The sequence below is a fragment of the Pipistrellus hanaki genome, assembly GCF_964339955.1.
Source record: "Pipistrellus hanaki genome assembly, chromosome: 13".
Taxonomy (NCBI): domain Eukaryota; kingdom Metazoa; phylum Chordata; class Mammalia; order Chiroptera; family Vespertilionidae; genus Pipistrellus; species Pipistrellus hanaki.
In genome coordinates, this window is record NC_140515.1 from 29223907 (window position 1) to 29249921 (window position 26015).

General features: G+C 54.8%; 2 protein-coding genes across 4 annotated transcripts in view; one reads left to right on the forward strand and one right to left on the reverse strand.

The window, feature by feature from the left end:
• CAND2 (cullin associated and neddylation dissociated 2 (putative)) lies at positions 1-25809 on the forward strand. The gene is made up of 15 exons (XM_084902557.1): positions 1-160; positions 5899-6042; positions 7262-7416; positions 8034-8157; positions 9532-9803; positions 11383-11488; positions 11687-11829; positions 13958-14250; positions 15036-15177; positions 15505-17007; positions 18760-18855; positions 20133-20302; positions 20571-20735; positions 21905-22012; positions 23861-25809. The coding sequence occupies exons 1-15, from the start codon at positions 93-95 to the stop codon at positions 24086-24088; spliced, it is 3717 nt and encodes a 1238-aa protein (XP_084758683.1). The 5' UTR covers positions 1-92; the 3' UTR covers positions 24089-25809.
• RPL32 (ribosomal protein L32) overlaps positions 25764-26015 on the reverse strand; it is a 4409-nt gene continuing 4157 nt past the window's right edge. For all 3 annotated transcript variants that reach the window (XM_084902653.1, XM_084902654.1, XM_084902655.1), the window contains one exon: positions 25764-25945. In XM_084902653.1, coding sequence (XP_084758779.1) covers positions 25816-25945 — 130 coding nt within the window. In that variant the 3' untranslated portion in view covers positions 25764-25815. The remainder of the gene's footprint in view (positions 25946-26015) is intronic.

A 26015-nucleotide genomic window follows, 5' to 3' on the forward strand; every position in this document is an offset into this window, starting at 1 on the left:
CTGTCCGGTGAGCGCAGCGCGGCGGGCGGCGAGGGCGGCGGGGGGCGCCCGCGCCATATTCCCTCCCGCCGGCCGCCCGCGGCACCGCCACCATGAGCACCGCCGCCTTCCACATCGCCAGCCTCCTGGAGAAGATGACGTCCAGCGACAAGGACTTCAGGTGCGCCCGCCGCCCGCCTCCCGGGTGCCCTGGGCCTTCCTCCGCGCCCCGAGCGCCCGCCCGCCCCCAGGACCCGCAGCCCCTGCCGCCCCCACCCCGGGGTGAGCCCACACCTCTCCCGCCTCCACCCCCCGCCGGAGAGTGACTAATCTCTGCTTCACCTCCCACCGTGCAAACTTCAGCCCCTGCCCCTGCCCCCATCACAGCCCCACTCCCCTCTGCACCCCTCCTCTGCCTCTGCTTTCTGCCCCCTGCCCCCTGCCCCTGCCCCTGCCCCCCATCACAGCCCCCGCTCCCCTCTGCACCCCTCCTCTGCCTCTGCTCTCTGCCCCCTGCCCCTGTCTGCCATCACAGCCCCACTCCCCTCTGCACCCCTCCTCTGCCTCTGCTCTCTGCCTCCTGCCCCTGCCTCCCATCACAGCCCCAGCTCCCCTCTGCACCCCTCCTCTGCCTCTGCTCTCTGCCCCCTGCCCCTGTCCCCTATCAGAGCCCCAGCTCCCCTCTGCACCCCTCCTCTGCCTCTGCTCTCTGCCCCCTGTCCCTGTCTGCCATCAAAGCCCCAGTTCCCCTCTGCACCCCTCCTCTGCCTCTGCTCTCTGCCTCCTGCCCCTGCCTCCCATCACAGCCCCAGCTCCCCTCTGCACCCCTCCTCTGCCTCTGCTCTCTGCCCCCTGTCCCTGTCTGCCATCAAAGCCCCAGTTCCCCTCTGCACCCCTCCTCTGCCTCTGCTCTCTGCCCCCTGCCCCTGTCTGCTATCAAAGCCCCAGCTCCCCTCTGCACCCCTCCTCTGCCTCTGCTCTCTGCACCTGTGCCCAGCCCTCCTCTCGCCCCGCGTTTGATGCTCCCACAGGGAAGCGAGGGTCCCGAGCGCTGCCTGTTCTTTCCTGCATTGATTAGAACCCGGCCCCTTCCCGGGATCACTCCCCAGGGTTGACTTTTTCCCTGATAACCTCAGCACCCTCCCTCTTGGCTCTTCCCCTTATCACTCCAGACTTTCTCCCTGCACCCCAGGGCCCCTTTTTCCATCTCACCCCTCCCTTCCCTGGTTTTCTCGGACACAGCTGGAAGGAAGAGACCTGACTGAGTGGCTTTGCAGGCACAGATATGGTTAGGGTGGAGGATCCTGGGTTTTGTGTGCCCACTCCTCTTCTTCCTCCTTCCCCCAGCCTCACTGAGCCGCACAGGAGCAGAGCTGAAAAGAATGGAGGAAACCTGTGGTCCAGCCCCCTCAACCTGGGGGAATGGATGAGACTGAGGTCCAGGGAGGTGAAGGGATGTGTGCCCATGGCCACTCTGCCAACTCTGGACCCTCGGAGTCGAAAGGAGCCTGCAGAGACCAATAGAGCTGCGCCCACTTGTTGTTGAACATTCCATCCTTTTATCCCCATTCTACAGATAGGAAAACCGAGGTCCAGAGGCAGGAAGGGCCTAGGGGCAGTCACAGAGCTAGGAAGTGGAGGACTCGAGGGACAAAACACAGAGGCTGAGATCTTAACAGGCCCTCTGAGTCCAGCCCCCTGCCTTCTCTGGAAACCCGTTCCTCAACACCCCTCAAGACCTCCGACACAGCTTTAGCAGAGCCTGTGAGCTCTGGCTTTAGATCCTGGCCCCAACCATTTCCTGGCCGTGTGGCCGTGGACAGGTGCTTAACCCGTCCTGAACCTCCGCTTCTGTTCCTATAAATGCGGGTATTAATAGAACCACCTCAGAGGGCTGGTGTGAGGATGACATGCGTTAATGCATGTGGAATGTTTAGATTAGGGGCTGGCACCGGGGCAGCCCTTCATAAATGGACCCATGATGTGGTGCATTATCAGACATCTGCCATGCCCTCTCCCCCGCCTGGAAGTTCTGTTCCCCGTCCTCATGTTCACCCTTCCCCTGGCTGGCTCCTCCTCAGGTGTCACCTGTGTGGGATGCCTCCTGACCCCCAGGCAGGTGTAGGCACCTCCTCTGAGCTCCCACAACTCTTCTGCCCATGTTTCTGCTGGGTCACCTCTTAGCCTTGGGAGACCCCGGGCTCCTGGGCCACCAAACTGTGAGCTTCCTTTTTTTTTTTTTTTTTTTCTTTTTTTTCTTTTTTTTTTTCTGTCCCAGAGCCTATTCTTTGTCCCCAGGAAGTGCCCGGAGAGGGGCTATTTTCTGTGTCCCAGGCTCCTTGCTGTGCTCTGCAGTCTCGTCTCATCAGCCCCCCTGCCCACCTGGGCTATAGTGATTGCTCTTCCTGCTCTCCAAAGGCTTGGCGAGGTGGAGACACCTGCCTGCGGTCACAGCGCTGAGGGGGTTTGGCAGAACCTTAGGTCTCGTCTCCCGGAGGGGCTGGTCCTGCCACCTAGAGCCTAAGAAGCCCTCTCAGCCTGCTCTGCCTGTGTCCCTGAGAACATTTCGAACGGCTCGGGCATAAGAGGATGGTGTCTATTTTTAAAGTCCAAATACCAGCGAGGCTGGGTCCTGCTGACCAGCTGCCCGGGCACCCATGTGGCTGCTGTTTCAGCTGAGTCTCCTCTAAGGTTTCTCTGGAACGAAACTGAGACTGTGTCCTCTGGATCCCGGAGGCAAGCGGTGACTGCAGAGGGAGGTCCCAGGCAGGGCGGAGGAAGTCTCTGAGCCCTGTAATTCCGGGGCCCCGCTCTGTGGGCAGGGAAATGGTAAACTGGGGGAGGGTGGGGAGGTGGGATCCGGTAGGCATTCTCACATCATTTCTTGAAAACACAATGGTATTGGTTGAGGACCCGGGGGGACTGACTAGTGGGGCTGATTTTCCTCCCAACTTGCTGCGTGGCACTGGACAGTTCCTGCAACCTCTCTGAGCCTAGATTCCTCGTCTGCTAAGGACTCGTTGCCCCTCTTCACACCTCCCCAGGATGTGAGGAAGCAGGGCAAAGAAAACTCTCATGTTTCAGATGGAAACATGGGACTCAGAGAGGAGTCAGTGGCTCGGGGTCACCCCGTGGATAAGCGACAAGACCAGTGTGTTCATTGAAAGCCAAGCCTTGGTGCTCAAGCTCCCGTCTTCCGAGCTACACACTTTCCTGTCCACCCCCCCCCCCCCCCCGTCACCTCCACGTACATGTGCGCAGCAGAGCTTTCTTCCTCAGACAGCTAAGTGTTTCCAGGAACTGGGGTGGGGCTGGGGGGTCTGCAATGCTGAGGCATATGTCAGTCAGAAGGGTTGATTTCTAAGTTCAGGTTTTTTTTTTTTTTTGTGTGTGTGTGTGTGTGTGTGTGTTTGTTGTTGTTGTTTTAAATTAATATATTTTATTGATTTTTTTACAGAGAGGAAGAGAGGGGGACAGAGAGTTAGAAACATCGATGAGAGAGAATCATCATCAATCAGCTGCCTCTTGCACACCCCCTACTGGGGATGCTCCCGCAACCAAGGCACATGCCCCTGACGGGAATCGAACCTGGGACCCTTCAGTCCGCAGGCCGACGCTCTATCCACTGAGCCAAACTGGTTTCGGCTGAGTTCAGGTTTTCACACAGCTGTTTGGTGTGGAGCCCTGTTAGAGCCTGACTCTACCTAACATTCCTCCCTTCCTGCCTTCATTTTGCCAACACCCCCCCCCCCCCCCACACACACACACACACACACTCTCCAGGCCCTCTTTGGACCTGCTCTTTGCTGGGCCTGGAGTCCCAGAGGTGAAACTGCCAAGCCCCTGTGAGTTCCTCATGTAATGGGGAGACACCTTGGTGACCGGGGTGCAGTGCGGTGAGAGGAGTGCTGTGACGGAGGGACGCAGTTGTCTGAGGGGTCCTGTCCGGAGGAACCGGGTGCGCTGAGAGAGTGTGGGTAAGGGGGGTAGGACAGCTGGTCACAGGAGTCATCCCTGAGGCTGCTTTGAGCTGGGCCCTGGGCAGATGAACAGGCTTTCAGCGGGTGGAGGAGAAAGGAGGGACAGAAGGCCCATCTCGGGCAAAGGAGCACATCCCTGGGGCTGCCGGGCGGAGCTGGCTCTCCAGGGACTGCAGCAGCAACGCAGCTTAGAGACCCTGCCTGCCTTCTGAGAATGTCCCGTCAGCTGGACAGACCTCGGAGTGCATGTGCCTAACCCAGGCCCTGGCCTGGCTCAGACCCAAGCCTCTCCCTTCACCTTATCTTGGCTGCTTCTCCTGGGATGGCCAGGCCCAGAGGTGGGCACAGTCAGCTCTGCCACGCCTTCCTTCTCTCAGCAGCTTGAGGCTTATCCCAACTATTAAAAATAAACAGCGGTGACATCGGCAGGTGCCCTCCTGGTAACAGGAGGGGGTGGGCCATCGTGACATGCAGCGGCTGATCTGCGCCTGCAAAAATGAGGCGGACTGTGACCAGTTTTGCAGGGGGGGAGGGGGGGAGGAGGCTTTTGGTTGACTGGCTCACACCAGAAAGCAAGGCTGGCGTGAGGAGCTGGGGGGGGCCTGGTGGGTCAGCCAAAGCTGGAAGCTGCCTGGGGCCACCACACTTTGATCCCGACTTCATGGCATCTCTCCTCGCTGCTCTGCCATGCTTTCTCATCTAATGTCCACTCTCCGGTGCCTGAAAGAGCCTGTGAGCAGGGGGAGTGGGCCTGATGGGAACCTGGTGGCCCGGAGTGTGTTTGTCCCATCTAAAGAGGGCAGCCGTGACTTGATGAAAGCCAGTTATCGTCATATAGGCCCAGTTGTATTCAAATATTCTGTTACCAATCGAATCTGGAAATCATTACATTTATGTCAACTCTCCCAAACATTTGCAAGGTGGACACAGCTGAGGGCTGCCAGTTTGAATGACTCTGCCCTCTTTTCTGAATCGTGGCAGGAATGGTGCTCCACAGCGCCCCCTGCAGCCCAGCTCTCCATGACTTTGCAGCTCAGTCTGCCACTGCATGGTCCAATGCCCTGAACAGGGCACCAGGCCACACAGATCTGCCCATCTGGGGGTGGGTAGCCCTGGACTCTGATGACCACCTAGGTCAGGAGCCACAGCTGGGGATTGGTCAGCTGCTGACATCAGTGTCTAAGACACGCTCGGGCCCATCGGCATGGCCAAGGGTAGTGATTCTCAGAGTGGGGTCCCTGCCCTTCAACATCATCCAGGAACTTGTTAGAAATGCCCCAGCTCAGACTTACTGATTCAGAAGCCCTGGGGGTGGGCCCAGCGGTGTTGGGCAGCCCTGCGGGTGGTTCTCACGCTGGCTGCAGTTTGAGAGCCGCTGGTCTAAGGGCTGGGGCTGAAGTGGAAGTGGGCAGGGGGAGAAGCTTCTTGCTGACACCTGACTTCATTGGAAGGTGTCTGATCAACTTTCATGAATGAGACGTGAATGATGTACTGTGTCTCTATAACAAGGGCAGTGCCACTTACTGAGTGTCTATGGACTGAGTTCTCACTGTGTGCTAAGCACATCGCATGCATTATCTCATTTCATCTTCCCTACAGCCCCAGGAGGCAAAGCCTATTCTCAGACAGGTAAACCAAGGCTCAGCAGTGTGACGTTCACGTTTGTTTAAATGTCAGAAGCAAGAGCCTCCAGCCGTGAGGCCCCTAAGCATTTAGCTAGTGTGCTCTGCTCTGCCACTCCGGGCCGGCCCCATTGTGCAGCTGGTGTCTCTCACACACGGGTCTTCTCGAGGGAGCCTGACTGTGTCCACAGCCTGGATCACCGACTTTCCCTCGAATCTTTGCATCAAGGCCTGCTTCTAGGAGAACCCTAAGAGCTTCCCAAACCCCTGGGGCCCAGGAGCGGCTTGAAAAATCCCCCTCTGCCCTCCCTGCCCAGGTTCATGGCCACCAGTGACCTGATGTCAGAGCTGCAGAAGGATTCCATCCAGCTGGACGAGGACAGCGAGCGCAAGGTGGTGAAGATGCTGCTTAAGCTCCTGGAGGACAAGAATGGGGAGGTGCAGAACCTGGCCGTCAAGTGGTGAGTGTCGGCCTTGGGGGGGAGGGGAGACGGGGAGGCACCCTCTGGCTATGCTCCCCTAGCGGGGGAGCTCCCCAGGCACCCCTGCCCCTTTGGGGTACAGTCTCTGAGAGAAGAAGAATTGCTGAGCAGCTCTTGGAGTCCCAGTGGAGCTGGACAGTGACTTGGTCTGGGTTCCCCCAGAAGTAGACCCAGCAACAAGGACTCAGTTGTAAGTTTATTTGAGGGGTGACCCCAGGAAAACCCCAGGAATAGGGAATCCCGTGAGGCAGGGAAGGGAGAAAGCCCATCAAGCCTGCGTTATCAAACAGGTTACTGCTGTGGACAAGCAGAGCTTAGCTCTACTGGGGGCCGCTTAGAGGGTTCCCACGTGCCAGCTCTCTGTCAGTCCTTGACCGAGGGCTACCCCTGGGGAAGGGGCGAGGGATGCATTCCCGGGCACCTCTAGCCAGAGGACGTGCTCAGGTACAGATGCAGGTGCTGGCTCTGGAAGGTCAGGCTGGCGTGCACCAGCGTGGTGGGAGCTGAAGGGACATGATGGCCCACAAAAGCTTTGCTCTTTGCACCATGAGGCTGGTCCTCAAGAATGCACAGGACGTGGGGGAGGGGGGGAGGGGGTCAGAGGGGGCAGGCACTGAAGAATGGCAGGGGTCAATAGTCAACAGAGGATTGGCGCACTGCCTCTTTAACAGTACTCTGTGAGCTGGGCCCAGGCATTCTGGGCCATGTGAATTAAATTCAACTTGATTCAAAGAGCAAAGGGAATTCAGTAGAGAGTTTTATGCAGGACAGTGACATGGTCAGGTGTGTGGAATGGAACAGAGAGAGGGTGGGCTATGGTTTCCCACCAGCACAACCAATATCCCCCTTTTACAGCAGGTAGTCTGAAGTACCCTTTTCCTCTCATGAAGTGAAATTCACACATATTATAATCTGCCTCCACACCATTTCAAAGCAGTATACACTAAGTGACCAGATTATTATGATCCCTGAATGCATAATAATCTGGCCACTCCATATATATCTGTTTACCTGATAATTACATTCTTGGAAACTTTATGGTATATTAAAATAGTGCAAAAAGCATGGGGAGAAGAACTGCACAGCAGCTCTGGGGGTCCCAGTGGAGTTGGACAGTGACTTGGCTTGAGGGAACATACGGCTGACTCAGGCTGAGCCTGCGGCTTTTGAACCCCCTCCCTCCCTCCCTTCCTGTCAGCTTGGGTCCTCTGGTGGGCAAAGTGAAGGAGTACCAGGTGGAGACCATCGTGGACGCTCTCTGCGCCAACATGCGGTCAGACAAGGAGCAGCTCCGTGATATTGCTGGCATCGGCCTCAAGACTGTCCTGTCGGAGTTGCCCCCTGCAGCCACAGGTACCCAGGCCCCAGGAACGAGGTACTATAATTACTTGTCCTAGCTTATGGTTACAGAAACTGAGGCTCAGAGAAGCGAAGGGACTGATGTAAGGTCAACCAGCTAGTCGGCGGCAGAGAATCCAGGTCCCTGTCCAAAGTTCATGGCTCTGTGTCAGGAATGCTTTTAGCTGCAAGTTACAAAATGCAACGCGTGGCATCTTAAAGAAGTGAGGGTCAGCAGTTCCACGTTTGCAGCAATTCATTCAGCAGCTCAAGTAGGACCAGGTTGAGTCTCTGTCCAAGTCTCTTGCCCTTTATAAGAAAAACACGTGTTTCCCTAGAATCCCTCCATAAAGGGGTCATCTGGCCCCTCCTAGAAGTAAGGGAGTCCAGGAAAGGAAATGCTTAACTTTTCCCTTCACCCTGGTGGAAGGAGGGGTTGGATATGGGGTGAACCAGCCGGCAGGTTGGCCATCAATTCTAGCTCCCTGAGGGGTCACCTTAAGTTCGGTCAGGACTTTGGGTCAAGCATGGGACCACTCAGGCCCTGGGTTTCCTGGGTCAGCAGATGAAAGGCTGACCAGAGGTAGAGGCCAGCTCTGCTACTCACCATGCCCATCCTGTGCTCTGTGCAGGCTCCGGCCTGGCCGCCAACGTGTGCCGGAAGATCACCGGCCAGCTCGCCAGTGCCATCGCCCAGCAGGAGGACCTGGCCGTGCAGCTGGAAGCCCTGGACATCCTCTCTGACATGCTGAGCAGGTGCAGGAGGCCACCCCGGGCAAGAAGGATCGGGATCGGGGTAGGAGGGGGAGCAAAGGGGACAGGGAAGGATTGAAATCCACAGAGCCAGCCCCTTCTGCACTCCAGGCCCTGTGCTCAGGGCTCTTTAATTGGCCCTGCCGTCCTGCAAAGGAGAACTCGTTTGTCACAATGTGATAGGCTGTGAGAGGTGTGGTGACCTGCCTGAAGTCAGACTTTCAGTAAAAGTCAGAACCTAGGATTTGAACTCAGGTCTCTCCATAGCTTTTTAAAAGTCCAGCACAGGCCCTATCACATTCAGTGTTTCCCAAACTTTTGACATATGTGTACCCCTTCTATAATTTTTATAACGCTGAGTACCCCTCCGTACTCATGAGAACGTGGAATTAGGCGCAGCTAAGCACGGTGCAGTGCATATCCCCACCAAACTCTTCCCGTACCCCTGGGGGTACGCGTACCACACTTTGGGAAACACTGAAACACATAAGTAAATGAAACCCAGACGAGAGGTCTGGGCTGGATGGAGAGAGATGGGAAGGCGAGGTCCGTGTGTCAGTGCAGAGTGAAAGGAGAAAAGGTCTGAGGACAGAAAACGCACAAGCGTGGTCCAAAGGGGAGGATGGAAGCTGCTGAGGTGGGCAGGGGCTGCCTCCTACCTGTATAGAAACCGTCCTCTGGTGTTGCCTCTTGCATTGAGCTCAGAGCTCAGCTTTTTCGGAGGGCACTGGGGGAGCCATCAAGGAGACTGAGGGAGATAAGCAGAGGAGTAGGCTTTAGACTACTCTGGTCTGTGTGTGTGTGTGTGTGTGTGTGTGTGAGGGGGCTGGGGGTAGGTTAAGGTGAGCAGAGGTCCCGCTTTTGGCGGGACAGTCCCGATTTTTAACAATTTGTCCCCACAGGACAAATTGTTAAAAAAAAAAAAAAAAAAAAAAAAAAAATTGGGACAAATTGTTAAAATTTTTAAAATTTTAAAAATCGGGACTGTCCCGCCAAAAGCGGGACCTCTGCTCACCTTAGCGTAGGTGGGATGGACGCTGAGGCCAGGCCCAGACTCCCAGGGAATCAGTACAGCCTCATTGTAGCCCCCCCGTACCTATTACCATGGTGCCTCTGGGTTCAAGTTCTGACCTTGCATTTTTTGGCTGGGTGGCCTTGAGAAAGTCCCTTCCTCTCTTTGCTTTCTTTACATAATAATAATAATAATAATAATAATAATAATAATAAAAAATGATCACACCACACAGTGGCAGGGTGCCTTACCACAATCGGGTTGCTAGATTCCTGGGAGCAGGCCAGGCGAGGACGGGGGTGAGGAGGTGCCTGGCTCAGGGTGCTCCCCCAGGGGGCCCGCCTGACGCCCCCTCCGGCCCCCAGGCTGGGCCCCCCGCTCGGCGCCTTCCACGCCAGCCTCCTGCACTGCCTCCTGCCGCAGCTGAGCAGCCCGCGCCTGGCCGTGCGCAAGCGGGCCGTCGGGGCGCTGGGCCACCTGGCGGCCGCCTGCAGCGCCGACCTCTTCGCCGAGCTCGCTGACCACCTGCTGGACCGGCTGCCCGGCCCGCGGGCGCCCGCACCCGCCAGCCCCGCCGCCGTCCGCACCCTGATCCAGTGTCTGGGCAGCGTGGGCCGCCAGGCAGGCCACCGCCTGGGTAAGGGGCCGGGGTTCCTGGGCCGGGAGGCGGGTGCAGGGGAACGGAGCAGGGCTCCAGGCTGGGGTGGGTGGGTGGGTGGGCCTGGGGCGGGCACCTCCAGACGGGGGTGAGGTTCATCCTTTGGAAGGGGAGAGAGGCCCCTGAGAGCCATCTGCTTCTGAGCCTCAGATCATTATAAGTCCTGTCACCAAACTTACTGGCAAGTAGAATGTTTTAAAAAGTAAGTAAGTTCTCCCTTTGGCAGCACATGTACTAACAATTTAAAAAAATAAAACCATTTCTATCTTCTTATTTTGACAAACATACCTTCATAACAACCTGTATGCCCGGTGTGAATGTTTGAAGTTTTCATTGGGAGAATATACATACAATAAAGCACACTATTCAGTGTGTTTCCGCCTTTGGGTCCGGCCACGGAACTGCCCCAGGCAAGATGCAGAACATTCTCATCACTCCCAGACGTTCCCTGTGCCCTTTGTAGTCAGTTCATCTCTTCCTAGGTGCCCTCTCTTTCCCCCGTCTCCGGGGCAACCACATATCTGTTTTCTGTGACCATAAATTAATTTTATGGAAATGGAATCCTGCAAGCAGGTTTGCATTTATTCTCAAGTGCCTTGGAGTTCTGGGCTAGAAAAAGTCAGTGTGGGTTGAGTGAGCCCCAGGGTCTGCCCCCTCCCTTCCCTCTGGCTCTCTCCCTGAGAGCGGCCTTAGGCACGCCTGGGGACCCCAGCCCGCAGTCCACACTCTATCTACTCCCCCCGTCTTCTTCTCTGCCCTCTCTCGGCAAATTGCAGCCACCCCATAGCCGCTCTTGGGAGCATGGACCCGGGAAAGAGGCCTGACAGGACCCAGACACAGGTTCAGGGTCAGGGGTGGAGGACAGAAAAGTGGGGAACGGTGTCGCTGGAGAAAGGCTGAGGGGGGCCCTCTAAAGCCCAAGGGTCAGGCAAGGGCCCCTCTTGTCTGGTCTCTAAGGGCAGTACCTGCTTTGCCCCTTTTTCCATCCAGGGCTACAACCTAGTGCAGGAAATAAGGCGAGGGCTCTTATTTTTATTTTTTTAAAATATATTTTATTGATTTTTTTACAGAGAGGAAGAGAGAGGGATAGAGAGTTAGAAACATCGATGAGAGAGAATCATCGATCAGCTGCCTCTTGCACACCCCCCACTGGGGATGTGCCTGCAACCAATGCACATGTCCTTGACCGGAATTGAACCTGGGACCCTTCAGTCCGCAGACCGACGCTCTATCCACTGAGCCAAACCGGGTTTCGGCTGGGCGAAGCTTTTTATCTGCATCTTAATAATCTTCACAGAAATCTCTGTCTGGTAGGCATTGTTACCTCTGCTGTGAAGATGAGTAGACCGAGGTCAGGGAAGGGCTGTGACAGGCCCAGGCTCCCAGGGCTCCTAGGTGGCAAAGCCAGAGCTAGAACCCACATCTGTTTGACCCTGAAGCCCCTGAGCTGGGTTTGCAGTGGCCAGGGATGCCGGCACAGGGGCAGGCGGGGTGCTGTGGGCGAGGAGAGCCCGGGAGAGGGTCCGGCCCGTCCTCAGGGACCCGCCTGGCCTTACAGGGGCCCACCTGGACCGCTTGGTGCCTCTGGTGGGGGAGTTCTGCAGCCTGGATGACGATGAGCTCCGGGAGTCCTGCCTGCAGGCCTTCGAAGCCTTCCTGAGGAAGTAGGTGCCGTGGGATGCTGGGAGACGGGGGCCCCAGAGTTTCTGTGGGGAGTTGGTGGTGGTGGTGGGGGGGGGGGGGACAGGGCTGGAGGCAGGACTCTGGCCCCAGAGCAGTAAGATCTCAGGACTCATCACCGGGCCCCACTGCCTGCCCTGTCCTGCCTGGGTCCACCAAAGCCTCCCTCTCCCACCCCACAGGTGCCCCAAGGAGATGGGCCCTCACGTGCCCAGTGTAACCAGCCTGTGCCTCCAGTACATGAAACATGACCCCAACTATAACTACGACAGTGACGGGGATGAGGAGCAGATGGAGACGGAGGAGAGTGAATTCAGTGAGCAAGGTGGGTGACCAACCTTGCGGAAATGAGTGCAGCTCTCCTGGGACCCCCTTCCCCAGCCAACGATGGGCCACAGTCAGTGAGTGCCCTTATCTTGATCCCACCTGTCCCTCAGGCTCCAGCCCTGCCTTCCACACTCTGGATTCTCCACTGTCCCCATCCTTTCTGGCTGTGCGGTAAGGGTAGTAGTAATCACTGACATTTATTGAGCATCTACCGGTGTCCCAAGCACTCTCTCAATTCAGGTTCCTTACACAGGAACTCTAGAAAACCAGGTGCTTCTCATTAGCCCTGTAGTTTAGACAGGGAAGCTGAGACTGTGAGAAGTGATTTGCCTGAGATAACACAGCTCTGAGGTAGCTCAGCTAGCAAGTGGCATAGCTGGGACTTGGAGCCATGCCTGACAGACCTCACTGCAATGCTACCCTTTCGGTCATGGCTTCCAAGAGGTAATCCTCTAACCCCGCAGAGTGGAGCTCGGATGGTAGAGTGACATCTGGACGGGGAATGAGCTCAGTGGCTTCCTTCCTTCTGTGTCTGTGGTCCAGTTCGTCACCCAGATGGGTGTCCCTTGTGTTCTCAAAGCAGGCCATCAGTGGAGGCCAGGGATTTGGGTTTCGATGGCGTCCTTGGAATGAGATGGGATGGTGGGAGACAAGACTGGACAGTCATATTGGGACCTCGAATACCAAGCCAGGGAGATCGGGCAATTTTTTTAAAATATATTTTTTATTGATTTTTTTTTATGGAGAGGAAGGAAGAGGGATAGAGAGCTAGAAACATCAATGAGAGAGAAACACCGACCAGCTGCGTCCGGCACACCCCCCACAGGGGATGTGCCCGCAACCAAGGTACATGCCCTTGACTGGAATCGAACCTGGGACCTTTCAGTCCCCAGACCGACGCTCTACCACTGAGCCAAACCGGTTTCGGCGCTTTTTTTTTTTTTTGTCAGTAACGGGGAGCTGTGGATATTTCTTCATGGGTGGCATAGGGTGGAGGTAACAAATAATGGTCCTTCAGAGGGGACATCTGCTAAGCTGCCGGGGCGCACCCATGGGACCATCCCGTGGGACAAGCTGGCCTGTCCAGATGCCAGCTCTGAGAGCTGAGTCTTCAGCAGAGCAGTGTGGGTAAGAATACTGTGGCCTCTGAGCCTGTGACTAGGACCATGCCCCTCTGAGCCGCAGGTGTCTCCACAGGAGTTATAGGCACGTGGGCCTCGTGGGCATGAATCCCAGCTATCCTGTCCCCTGGCTGTGTGCCCTCCGAGAGCCTCTCACTATCTCTGATCTTTGTTCTAGACACCTCTTCACCGATACAATGGGGTTCACGGCACTGTGTGGGCTCTGGCCTCTCAGGGGAGCTGTTTGTAGGAAGCCACAAAATCAGACCATTTCTTGCTTGGAAGCCAGGCAATCAGGGCCCTTGAGAGGCTGGGGCAGGGTGTGGGTGGGGCAATGCGAAAGGAGGCCCTGTGTTACCTCTTCCTTCTGGAACCCCCATGAATGAAACATCACACAGCCAGTCCTGAAACCAAAGGACGGGTTCTGTGCCCCAAATGGATTCTCCAGGTCCTCGTTAAAGACGTGGAAGTCAGGTTTTTCCCTGGTGTAGACACAACAGGGAGGGATATGGAGGCAGGAGGAGAACTTTGGTTGAATTCCAGCTATGTCCCTGATCATGTAACTTGGGGCCAGTCTTTTCCCATCTCTACGGTGGAAAAGGAACGCCCGTCTCACAAGGTCGTTGCGAGGCTAGAATGAGGTTGTGGGTTTGACGTGCCTGCTGCCATCCCCAGCACACAGTAGGTGTTCATTAAATGGTAGGTAACATCCCTTTTACAGGAGTAGGCAAAAAGTAGGCATACAATTGTTCCTATGGAAAACACAATAATTAATAAATAATACAAGAATACATTCTGTGTTTCACGGGCTCACCACCGTAACCCTACCTTTGCCCGCCCCCGTAGTGTGTAAGTAATGGTCATCAAAAGGTGGGACACGGGCGTGGCTCCTTCTTCGCCTTTGCACCCTGGGCGCCCCCCTGTGGGGGGGGAGGGGCGGGCAGGCAGCTCCCTGCCCCTCTGCTCCGGAGTGCGGGGCCCATGGGTGTCTGGTTCCCGCCGCAGAGAGTGAGGACGAGTACAGCGACGACGACGACATGAGCTGGAAGGTGCGCCGGGCCGCGGCCAAGTGCGCGGCCGCCCTGATCGGCTCTCGGCCGGACCTGCTGCCCAGCTTCCACGCCACCCTGGCGCCGGCGCTCATCCGCCGCTTCCGGGAGCGCGAGGAGAACGTCAAGGCGGATGTCTTCCTGGCCTACATCGCGCTGCTCCGGCAGACGCGGCCCCCGAAGGGGTGGGTGGGGGCCGTGGAGGAGCCCACCCAGACGGGCGGCAGCCTCCACATGCTGCGGGAGCAGGTGGGCACACCTTCACCTCTCCCCCCTCCCAACCCTCCTCCCCCAACTCACCGCTTACCCTCCCACCTTCTCACAGCCCTCCCATCCACCCCCACACCCCGCCATCTATCCACCCGCTGCCTGCCCGGCTCTGTGCGTCAGGCTGGGCCCAGCGGGGAACAGGACAAATCAAAGCCCTGCCCTTGGCCCGCTCGGTGTTGGGGTCCTGCTGATCGATTGGAGGTGGGGGAAGGGGCGGGGAGGGGTAGTTCTAGGCTCTGGCGGAAGCACGGGGTGCCGTTCCCTGAGGTGGCAGAACATGACGAGGCCGATGTCCAGAGTTCTGCTCCGGACATTTATGTCCACGATTCTCGGATGTCCAGGTGGAGAGAGACATCCGGGGCAGTCAGCACTCACGTCTGGTGTGGACAGTGTAGATGGAATATCCTTGTGTGCTGGCCTCTGACGCTGGGGGAGCAGATGAGCTCCTCCGGGGAGAGCCCAGCTCGGGGAGAGAATGGGCCCTTGGGGTGGAGGGGTGAGAGCCAGACTGCCTGTGTCGTTTTGAGCAAGTTATTGAATCTCTCTGTACCCAGCTGTCCATCTGTCAAGTGGGCCGAGCTGCAGTGCCTGCGTCAGGTCCGAGTATAGAACCAGGTGTCTGGTGCAGAGCAGGTGATGGAAAGGTTGGGATCGAGCGACCATCTCCATGCTGGGGCCCCCGAGGGGCACCCAGCCAAGCCCCTCAGGAGTTGGGGTGTGGAAGCTCCCCGGGAGATCGCTGACGTGCCCCCACTTGCCCACAGGTGCCCCTGGTGATCAAGGCCCTCCAACGGCAGCTGAGAGATCGGAGTGTCAGGGTCCGCCAGGGGTGCTTCAGCCTCCTCTCCGAGCTGGCGGGCATCCTCCCTGGCAGCCTGGCAGAGCACATGCCTGTGCTGGTAGCAGGTAGGATGGACCGGAACCTGGTGTCCGCTGTCCTGGGCCTCTTCCAGAATCTGGCCCCCAGTCCTTGAGGGTGCCCCTATGCAGCAACATACAGTTGGCTCCCCATTGCCAGCAGTGAGAACAAGGCTGGGGTGCAGGCCCTACATCCTGGCTTCAGATGGCCTTGTGTCCCTCAGCCCTGGCCCCAGCCAAACCCTGGCCTCTTAGCATTTGCTGCAGCAGAGCCATGCAGCTCAAACCCCTGTGGGTGTGGCACCCTCGCACCCAGGGAGGACTGTGTTGGGCCAGGGTCTGCGGCCCCTCATGTTTGCACAACCCGCCCTGCAGGCATCGTCTTCTCGCTGGCGGACCGCTCGAACTCCTCCACCATCCGGATGGACGCCCTGGCGTTCCTGCAGGGGCTGCTGGGCACAGAGCCCGCCGAGGCCTTCCACCCGCACCTGCCCACCCTCCTGCCCCCCGTGACGGCCTGCGTGTCCGACCCTTTCTACAAGATCGCAGCCGAGGCCCTGCTGGTGCTGCAGGAGCTGGTGCGGGCCCTGTGGCCCCTGGGCGGGCCTCGGGGGCTGGACCCCGGGCCCTACGTCGGAGAGATGTCTGCGGCCACCCTGGCACGGCTCCGGGCCACCGACCTGGACCAGGAGGTGAAGGAGCGGGCCATCTCCTGCACGGGCCACCTCGTGGGCCACCTGGGGGACCGGCTGGGGGACCACCTGCAGCCGTCGCTGGCGCTCCTCCTGGACCGCCTGCGGAATGAGATCACCCGGCTGCCCGCCGTCAAGGCCCTGACGCTCGTGGCTCGGTCCCCGCTGCCGCTTGACCTGCAGCCCATCCCGGCCGAGTCGCTGCCCATCCTGGCCTCCTTCCTGCGCAAGAACCAACGGGCGCTTCGGCTGGCCACCCTGGCCGCCCTGGACGCCCTGGCCCAGCGCCAGGGACTCAGCCTCCCTCCGCCTGCGGTGCGGGTGGTGCTGGCGGAGCTGCCCGCCCTGGTCAGCGACAGCGACATGCACGTGGCCCAGCTGGCCGTGGACTTCCTAACCACGGCGGCCCAGGCCCAGCCGGCCTCTCTGGCCGAGGTCAGCGGCCCCGTGCTCTCGGCGCTGCTGCAGCTGCTGCGTTCGCCCCTGTTGCCAGCGGGGGTGCTGGCAGCGGCCCAGGGCCTCCTGCAGGCTCTGGTGGGGACCCGGCCCCCGTGCGTGGACTACGCCAAGCTCATGGGCCTGCTCACCGCGCCTGTGTACGAGCAGGCTGCGGACGGCGGGCCGGGCCTGCACAAGCAGGTGTTCCATTCCCTGGCGCGGTGCGTGGCCGCCCTCACGGCTGCCTGTCCCCAGGAGGCAGCGGGCACGGCAAACCGCCTGGTCTGCGACGCCAGGTCACCCAAGTCCAGCACGGGGGTCAAGGTGCTGGCCTTCCTGTCGCTGGCGGAGGTGGGCCAGGTGGCCGGGCCGGGCCCCCAGCGGGAGCTGAAGGCTGTGCTCCTGGACGCCTTAGGGTCGCCCAGCGAGGACGTGAGGGCCGCAGCCTCCTACGCGCTGGGCCGCGTGGGCGCCGGGAACCTGCCGGACTTCTTGCCCTTCCTGCTGGGGCAGATAGAGGCCGAGCCCCGGCGGCAGTACCTGCTGCTGCAGGCGCTCCGGGAGGCCCTGGGGGCCGCCCCGCCCGACAGCCTGAAGCCCTACGCGGAGGACATCTGGGCCCTGCTGTTCCAGCGCTGCGAGGCAGCCGAGGAGGGCGCCCGGGGGGTGGTGGCCGAGTGCATCGGGAAGCTCGTTCTCGCCAACCCGCCCTTCCTTCTGCCCCGGCTCCGGAAGCAGCTTGCCGCAGGTATGCGCCCAGGTCACCGGGGGGCAGTGTGGCCCCGCGCTTCTGAGCATCCCGCACAAAGTGGGCTGGCGTCTTGTGTGGGAGATAAAGGCAGAGGAGTCGTTCAACGCTGTTTCCCCCGAGAGACTTAGAGGCCTCCTCCCGTGAGATCGCCGGAATGGAGGAGGCTGAGGCCTTGATCTTCCACATGAATGTTTCATGAGGAGGCCACTTTCATAATCCGTGATGTGGACAGCACCCTCACGTTTCAGGCGAGGGTTAATCAAAGCAGGTCTCCGAGGGGCGAGGCCCTGCCACTGCAGAGTGCAGCTTTTGGGGGCTAGCTTGAGTCAGGAGCAAACGGGAATGTAGACTGAGATTGGAAGCCAGGCCCTGGGGGTTGCGGAGGGCCGGGCAGGAACCAGGGGGCAGGCTCTGTGTGGTCAGATCAGGGCCCATCAGGTGTTCCACAGCTCAGGGAGGAAGGAAGCAGGTAGGTGTACCTGTGCGGCTATGTGGGCCCCTGAGAGCGAAAGGCCTCCAGGCCTGAAGCTGGTCAGCTGGCCCCCGGATAGGGTCCTTGGGTGTACCATGTCACATAAGGTAGGCAGAGTGCTTTTTTTTGTATGTATATTTTTATTGATTTTTTACGGAGAGGAAGAGAGAGGGATAGAGAGTTAGAAACATCGATGAGAGAGAATCATCGATCAGCTGCCTCTTGCACACCCCCTGCTGGGGATGTGCCCATAACCAAGGTACATGCCCTTGACCGGAATCGAACCCGGGACCTTTCAGTCCACAGGCTGACACTCTATCTATCCACTGAGCCAAACCGGTTTCAGCCCGAGTGCTTTGTAGAGTGCTGTGGTACCTAATCAACACTGCGCACCTGCTGCTGCTGCTATGTTGGTGGTTACGTTAAGCCCTTGCTGGGTTGATGAGATCAGCTGTGTAGCCCTCACCCCTGTGTGAACAGAAAGAGCATTCCCTGAGAGGATATTCCTGGTTACACTCACAGGGCTGTTCACAGGGACCCTTGAGAGGCGAGTCTCAGGATGAGGAGCAGCCCTGCCTTTTCTAAGCGCTGGCTTGTTTCTGCCTCGTGCATTCTGTTGAACCAGCTAGCCAGTGCCATGTCCTTTTCACCACTGGTTTCGGAAAAGAAAGCTCAGAGCCAAACTGATGGCCTGCTTCTAGCGAGTTCACCAGACTTCCCAGTTGCTTCTCCCTGTAAGCCCCTCACTCTAGTCTCCATCTCACTTCCCTTCCTTTTTAAAAAAAAATAAATATTTTTCTTGATTTCATAGAGGAAGAGAGAGGAATAGATTGGTAGAAACATTAATGAGAGAGAAACATCATTGATTGGCTGCCTCCTGCACGCCCCCTACTGGGGATTGAGCCAGGAACCCGGGCATGTGCCCTGACCCCTGACCGGGAATCAAACCCAAGACCTCTTGGTTCCTGGATCGACACTCAACTGCTGAGCCACACCGAATGGGCTGCTCTTGAGTTCTTGGTTCTCTGTATCTGGCAAAGTGGATACCTGCAAACTGACAGTTTTACTCTCCCAGCTGCAGCAGGAAGAATCAGGAAGATTCTAGGCTTCCAAGAGAAACGGTAGCATTGACTTTCCCAAAGATTTTGGGGGGTTTCAGGTGGGGAGAGGTATATTTTTGTCTTCCATGGAGGCAGAGGAGAGTCTTGGCACCTTCTGACCTGTGGGTATCCAGGATCGGCCCTGTCCCTCATCAAGCCACTGCCCCTTGTCCTCAGGCCAGCCGAACACCCGGAGCACTGTCATCACAGCGGTCAAGTTCCTCATCTCGGACCAGCCCCATCCCATTGACCCCCTCCTCAAGAGTTTCATTGGTGAGTAGAGCATGCCCTCTGTCTGCAGCCCCATTCAGTCCCCTACACAGCTTTAGCTGATTTTTTTACACATTAACTGAAGGGAGTTGGAGACCAGGAGACCACCTTATCATCATGACAGAAGCAGGGCCTGGGTTCAAACCCCCTTCGCTGCCACTGAGATGCTGAGTGAGCCCAACATGCCCCTTCTCACCTCTGAGCCTCAGTTTCCTTATCTGTAAAATGGGACATGAAACTGCAGTCCTAAGGTTTTGGAGACTCGTGTAGTATAATCGAGGGATAAAGTGCTCCATGACCACAGAGGCTCTTAGAAGAGGAAACCTATCAACCTCTCTAACACTTTGGCTTCAGTGGGCACCGAGCTGGGCAGGGCTGCCCCATGGCAAGGGAGAGTGGATCCCTGACTTGTCCCGGTCAGAGGGACCTTCTGGCCTGAGGAGCTCAAAGAGCCTTCGTTGGGAGGAGGCTTAGCCCTCCTTCCTTGGAGCCTCTGCAGGCCAGGCTCACTTCTTCAGCGCTCCAAGCCTATGGGTCTTTGTTGTTATATATATTTTAAAATATACTTTTATTGATTTCAAAGAGGAAGGGAGAGAGAGAAAGAAATACAAACACCAATGATGAGAGAGAATCACTGATTGGTTGCCTCCTGCACATCCCCTACTGGGGATTGAGCCCACAATCTGGGCATATGCCCTGACCATAAACTGAACTGGTGACCTCATGATTCAAGGATCGATGCTCAACCACTGAGCCACATAGGCTGGACCCAGTTCTTGATTTTATTTATTTATTGAATATATAAAACATTAACACAGTTATTAAGAAGTCTAAACTATACAAAAGACATACTCAGTAAAGTATGACTTTGTGTAAGTTTATTCACCACTCTGATCTTCAGGCGCCTCATCTATAGTAATATCAGGTTAACATTTGTAGGATCTTTGCCTTGTGCCAGGGCCTCTGCTATGTGCTTTATATACGACCACATTTTAAATCATAAACTCATTGCTACAGAATAGACACTGCTGTTACCCCCATTTTACAGATGAGGATATAGAAGCTCTCCAAGGTCCCAGAATTTGGGTTTGAACCCAGGCTAGACTTGAGTCCACATTCTAATCTGGACTTTTTGTGCAAGGTAGATGCTCAAACATGTTCACCCCCATTCAGCCAGGTATGCACGACTCACGTGGACCACGTAACTGATTTGGCGGTGGAGATGGTTTGTGTCGTGGCTGTGCCATCTCTCACACCCCCTCTCATTTTCCTGTCGCCAGGAGAGTTCATGGAGAGCCTGCAGGACCCGGACCTGAACGTGCGCAGGGCCACTCTGACCTTCTTCAACTCCGCCGTGCACAACAAGCCCTCGTTGGTCCGGGACCTGCTGAATGACTTCCTCCCGCTCCTCTACCGGGAGACAAAGATCCGCCGAGACCTTATCCGAGAGGTGAGGCGGGGGGAGGACTGAGCGGGAGCTTCGGGGCTGACTGGTGGGGCTGTGCTGAGGATTAGGGTCCAGCTCATCAGATGAGGCTGCATGGCCTACGTCAAGTCTGGACCCTCCACTTCCCAGCTGTGTGACCCTGCCAGGGCAGCTTAATCCACGCTGAGCCTCAGTTTCTCCTGCCAGGCAAAATGAGCAGCAGACGTGGGGTATGCAGCAGGCTCTGGGGGAGGTGTTCCTGTACTCTGGGGTCACATCCTTCCCCCCGCAGGTGGAGATGGGGCCCTTTAAGCACACCGTGGACGACGGGCTGGACGTGCGGAAGGCGGCCTTCGAGTGCATGTACTCGCTGCTCGAGAGCTGCCTGGGCCAGCTGGCCATCTGCGAGTTCCTGAACCACGTGGAGGACGGCCTGAAGGACCACTACGACATCCGGGTAGGATGAGCCCCCGCCAGCACCATGCCCACCCCATGCCGAGGGGACAGCCAGGCACCACTGGGCCCACTGCTTGTTTGTCCCTCACTTCCTGCCCCAGGAACCCCCGTGAAAATAGCTGTATTGTTTTCGTTTTTTGTTTTTTCTGATAAGAACCCACGTCTCACTCTAGCTGGTTTAACTCAATGGATAGAGAGCGTTGGTCTGCGGACTGAAGGGTCCTGAGTTTGATTCTGATCAAAGGCACATACCCAGGTTGCAGGCTCGATCCCCAGTAGGGGGCATGCAGGAAGCAGCCGATCAGTGATTCTCTCTCATTATTGATCTTTCTATCTCTTTCCCTTTTCCTCCCTCTCTGAAATCAATAAAAATATATTCATTGATTTTTTTAAATTAAAAAAAAAATTTTTTTAATTTATTTTTTTACAGAGAGGAAGGGAGAGGGATAGAGAGTTAGAAACATTGATCAGCTGCCTCCTGCACACTCCCTACTGGGAATGTACCTTGACCAGAATCGAACATGGGACCTTTCAGTCCGCAGGCTGACGCTCTATCCACTGAGTCAAACCGGTTTCGGCCAATAAAAATATATATTTTTAAAAAGAACCCATGTTTCAAACACCTTTGGTTTGAGTCTACACTGGCAAGCTCTTTGGATGGTTTGGCAATAACTAGAACAATTTATAATTCTCAGACATACCCTTTGGCCCAGCTTTTCCATGTCCATGAGCTTCTGAACTAATTCCTGCACATGTTCAGAGTTTTATGTTCAAGATTTTTCTTCACTGATTTCTGGTCATTGGGAAAATCTGGAAGCTATCTAAATGTTCACTTATGGAGAACTGACTCCATAAACTGAGTACCTCCAGTCATGGAATCCTAGCCACATTAAAGAGTGAGCTAGCCAGTTTGGCTCAGTGGGTAGAGCATTGGCCTGCGAACTCTCTATCCCTCTCCTTTCCTCTCTGTAAAAAAAAAAAAAAAAAAAAAATCAATAAAATATATCTTCTTTTAAAAAGTGAGCTAGTTCTCTGTGTACTGATGTAAAAGATGGCCAAGACCCACTGCGTGATAAAAGTGAGTTATTTTTCACGGGTTTTTCCCATGCTTGAGCAAGTCTTCCTGTTCTTCTCTCCCATTCTGGCCAATGTCTCCTTCCTCCCGGGCAGATGCTGACCTTCATCATGCTCGCACGACTGGCTACCCTGTGTCCTGTGCCTGTCCTGCAGAGGGTGGACCGGCTCATTGAGCCACTCAGGGCCACCTGCATTGCCAAAGTAAGCCCCTGTCCGGCCCTATAGGCCCTCTGCTGATCGTTCAGTTACCATTTACCAAGAACCTCCTAAGGTACAGGTGGTGTGGGAAGGGCTTATTTTAATCATCGTCATCCAATGAAGTAGTTCTTATTACTTCTTATTCTTACCATTGTCTACACAGGGAACAGTGGCTCAGAGAGGCCAAGTTGTTGGCTGAGGCTACACAGCTAGTAAATTGCAGAGCTAGGATTCAAACCCAGCTCCGTCTGTCATTCATTAAATATTTCCTGTGTGTCAGGCCTTGTGCAAGGTACTAGGGACACAGCATCGAACATGAGGGACTCCTTCTTCTCACATCCGAATTGGAAAACTGAGGCACTCATAGACAGAAATCATTTGTTAACTGATTGGTTAGTATGGGGGCAGAGTTGGAGTGCCTCAAGGGTCCAGTGTAGGGATCCGGGGCAAAAGGTCTCATGGAAAGCTGCAGTGTTGAGAACAGAGCCTGGCACACTTAGAGGGTAAATTACCCAGTAAATACCTATTGAGTGAAGAACTATTTTGGGTTTTGGAAGAGCAAAAGACTTAATCACAAGGAGGGCAGATTATTTCAGATTGGAGCTTAACGAGGAAAGACACTCTTAAGCAGTAATTTCCAAGCAGTAGCACCTTTTCAAAAAAAATTTATGTGGATAAAATTGATAACTTATTAATAGAAACCTGCCTTGCAAATTTCTATTTTTAACGTATACTTAGTATGAAGTCAAGTAAAACAGTGGTACTGCAGGCCTACTGAACTCTTGACAGTCTCTGTGGCCAAATTTCTCTGGTGTACTTTGAACTGTACTGCACGGAGAAAAATCCAGTTCACAGAAGAAGCTGCAAATGGCATCGCAGGGTCGGGACACCCTTCACTTGCTTTCATCTGAGCCTGCGGAAAGCCGCTCAGTCTGGCTGCTCAGAGGATGCTATTTGTCAAGCACAGTGATGAGAGCTTGTCACATCCATGTCCCCAACCCCTCACCCACAATTCTGAATCCTACAAAGCTCTGGAAACTAAAAGACTATAGTAACTTGTTTGGCACCAAAACTTAACTTGAATGGGCACCAGGCTGTTTATGACGTTATTTCCCTCTTTATGATATTCATAATATTCTTACATTTCCCCCTAAACTTAGTGGGGGAAATGCTAGTGTATTTGATTACAGGGTATTGAATCAGACTATCGCCTGATATCTGCATACTATCGCCTTTCTAAAACTCCTCAAATTCCTTAATTTCAAAAGCACATCTGGTGTTAAGGGTTTCAGAGAAGGGGTGTGGGCCTGCAAGGTCCTTTAATCCTCGTAGCAGCCCTATAAGAGGAGGCTCTTATTTATTGTTGGGGAAGTGAGGGACAAAAGTTTCTATCTACCTGAAGTCACAGCTCTCACCGGCAGAGCCATTTGAACGCAGGACTGTCCAACCCCATACCAAGTCCTTAACCATTAGGTTTTGAGGGGGAAGAGACTAGTGTTGTCTGGGTTTAAGTCATGGAAGGCCTTTATTCCATAAGCATAGGAGAATTTCTAAGATTCTCTAAATGGGAGAGGGTGGGGATAGGTAACAAAGTGAACATTGCACACGAATTATGACCTTGGATTTATTATAAAAAAAAAATAAAGGTAATTTAGATTGGCTACTCAAGGCCCTTTGGGTGACTTTGAAGCTGATTTGCATGAGGAAGCCCAAAGGTGGAGGGAGCCCTCAGGAGGCTGGAACCAGAGATGGTGAAGCAGGGGAGTGTGCCACAGGTGGTGGAGAGGAAGCCAGACTGTGGTGCAAGGACAGGCTCAATCAAGGATGGCTCATTGTTGTTTCCCACTTTAGGTCAAAGCTGGTTCTGTGAAGCAGGAGTTTGAGAAGCAAGATGAACTGAAGCGCTCTGCCATGAGGGCAGTGGCCGCCTTGCTGACCATCCCTGAAGTGGGGAAAAGCCCCATCATGGCTGACTTCTCTTCCCAAATCAGATCCAACCCTGAACTTGCCACCCTCTTTGAGAGCATCCAGAAGGATTCTGTTTCAGCCCCCAACTCAGACTCAATGGATCTCAGCTAGTCTTAGCCCACCCCCTAGATGGCCCTTCCTCAAGAGAAGGAGGCCCACCTGGGCCTGAGGTACCAGCCTCTCTCCCACCACCAAAGGCCACTGGCCTTTAATCCTTTCATCTCCCTGGGGGCCCTCCTATTCCTCTTTGGGGTTTACAGTGCCTTCTCCAGGGACCCTAACTCATAGGTTCCCCAACCAGGAGCTGTAAGGCTGCCAACAGTTGGGCCCTTTAACTCAGGACAGCCATTCAAAGCCCTGGGATGTAATTTCTCAGTGTGAATTCACACTAATCTAGTTCTCAAGCTGGGGAGGCACTGCTTCACAAAATACTTCTTTACTCTTGTGCTCACAGCTGTGAGGTTAGGAGGCAGCAGGTTGGCCTTTCTTCTATACTACTCTTTTTACAATTCACTGGATTGGAAACACCAAGAATTAGTGCTTTGGCTGGGCATCTTAAAAACTGATACTTTTTGAGTTATTCATTTTAGAATAATAAAAAGATTCTAATAGGCAGTAATAAATCTGAAAGGTTTTCTTGTGTGGGTAGTGAATTACACCTAATGTGTTTCGAATTTCAAAACCCTTTATGAAATGAGCTGGTTAACAGCAAAACACTATTAAGTGCAAACCACTTTCATGTCACCCCACCTAGGCATAACCAGGTGGTTTATGACCTTCTAAGGTTTGAATGTGTCCTTTTTAGAAACTCATAGAATTTTGCGATAGGCCAAAGAATTTTGTGCTATCAGAAAATAGGTTAATAAAGGAGATCCTAAGCTACAAGTTTCTCTGCACAATTCTTACCACTTATTAGTACATGTCCCAAGTCAATTGAAAGAAATCAACCTGTAAGACATTTATCTACTCAGAGTGAGCCTTACATCCAGGCATGGCTAACACACCAGGAAAATTTTTATTCCTGGCTCAGTTAACCAGGATTGTGAAGATACACCATTATACCTATTTTGGCCAGATCTGCCAAGATATTTGGTGTCACATTTTAGTTTGTGTGCCAGGGATAATAGCTGTCCTGCAGTACCACGTACCACATCCCATGTGACCTATATAACCTTTAAATTAGAGCCTACCTACTGTAGTTGTAAAGGAGTTTGGGTGTTAAATTCTGAATCCCAAGAGGCCCAATGAATACCAGTTAAGGATCCCACACCTATGGAAATTATGCCAGAAGCCCAGAAGCAGTGAGTTTGCAGGGGGGCGGGGGGGTGTTTATATTGAAAGCTACCTTCAAGCATTCAGGGTGGATCATTCGAGGGATTTGTGTTACCCTGTTTTGTATTTTTGGACAGAAGCTATATGGTCCTATTTCAACACCGAACAAGAATTTAATGAAGACATTTACTTGGATCCTTTTTATGCATTTTCTCAATCTCCACAAGAACCACAGAATTTATTCAACTTTACAAAAAGTGAGACTAAGAAAGAGCTTGCTCCGAGCTGCAAGGTCCCTCAATGAAGTTTCAGAACCAACCGTGGTCTGAGAGCCAAGTCTTCCGCAGCCCTAACTGGAGCTGACCAAGGCTGGTCTGGGCACCTAAGACCAGTGCCTGTGAAGAATTGAGTATCCTTCCAAATGGCAGATTTCAGAGCATTAATAGGCAAAAGAACAATCTCTGACAAGCTGTCAGAGAAACTGGAGAGTAAAACCAAGGGCGGAAATGCCAGATGGCAGAATTTTATGATTTTATTAACACAAATACAATGTGTACACAATCTGTCTATTCGTTTTCTTCGCTGCGCAGCCTGGCATTGGGATTGGTGACTCTGATGGCCAGCTGGGCTGCTCTTTCCACAATGGCTTTGCGGTTCTTGGAGGAGACGTTGTGAGCAATCTCAGCACAGTAAGACCTGGAAGAGAACCAATAAGTAGGTAAGGAGCAAGCCAGCCCAGAACACTGTGTGTTCCACTGGGAAGCAA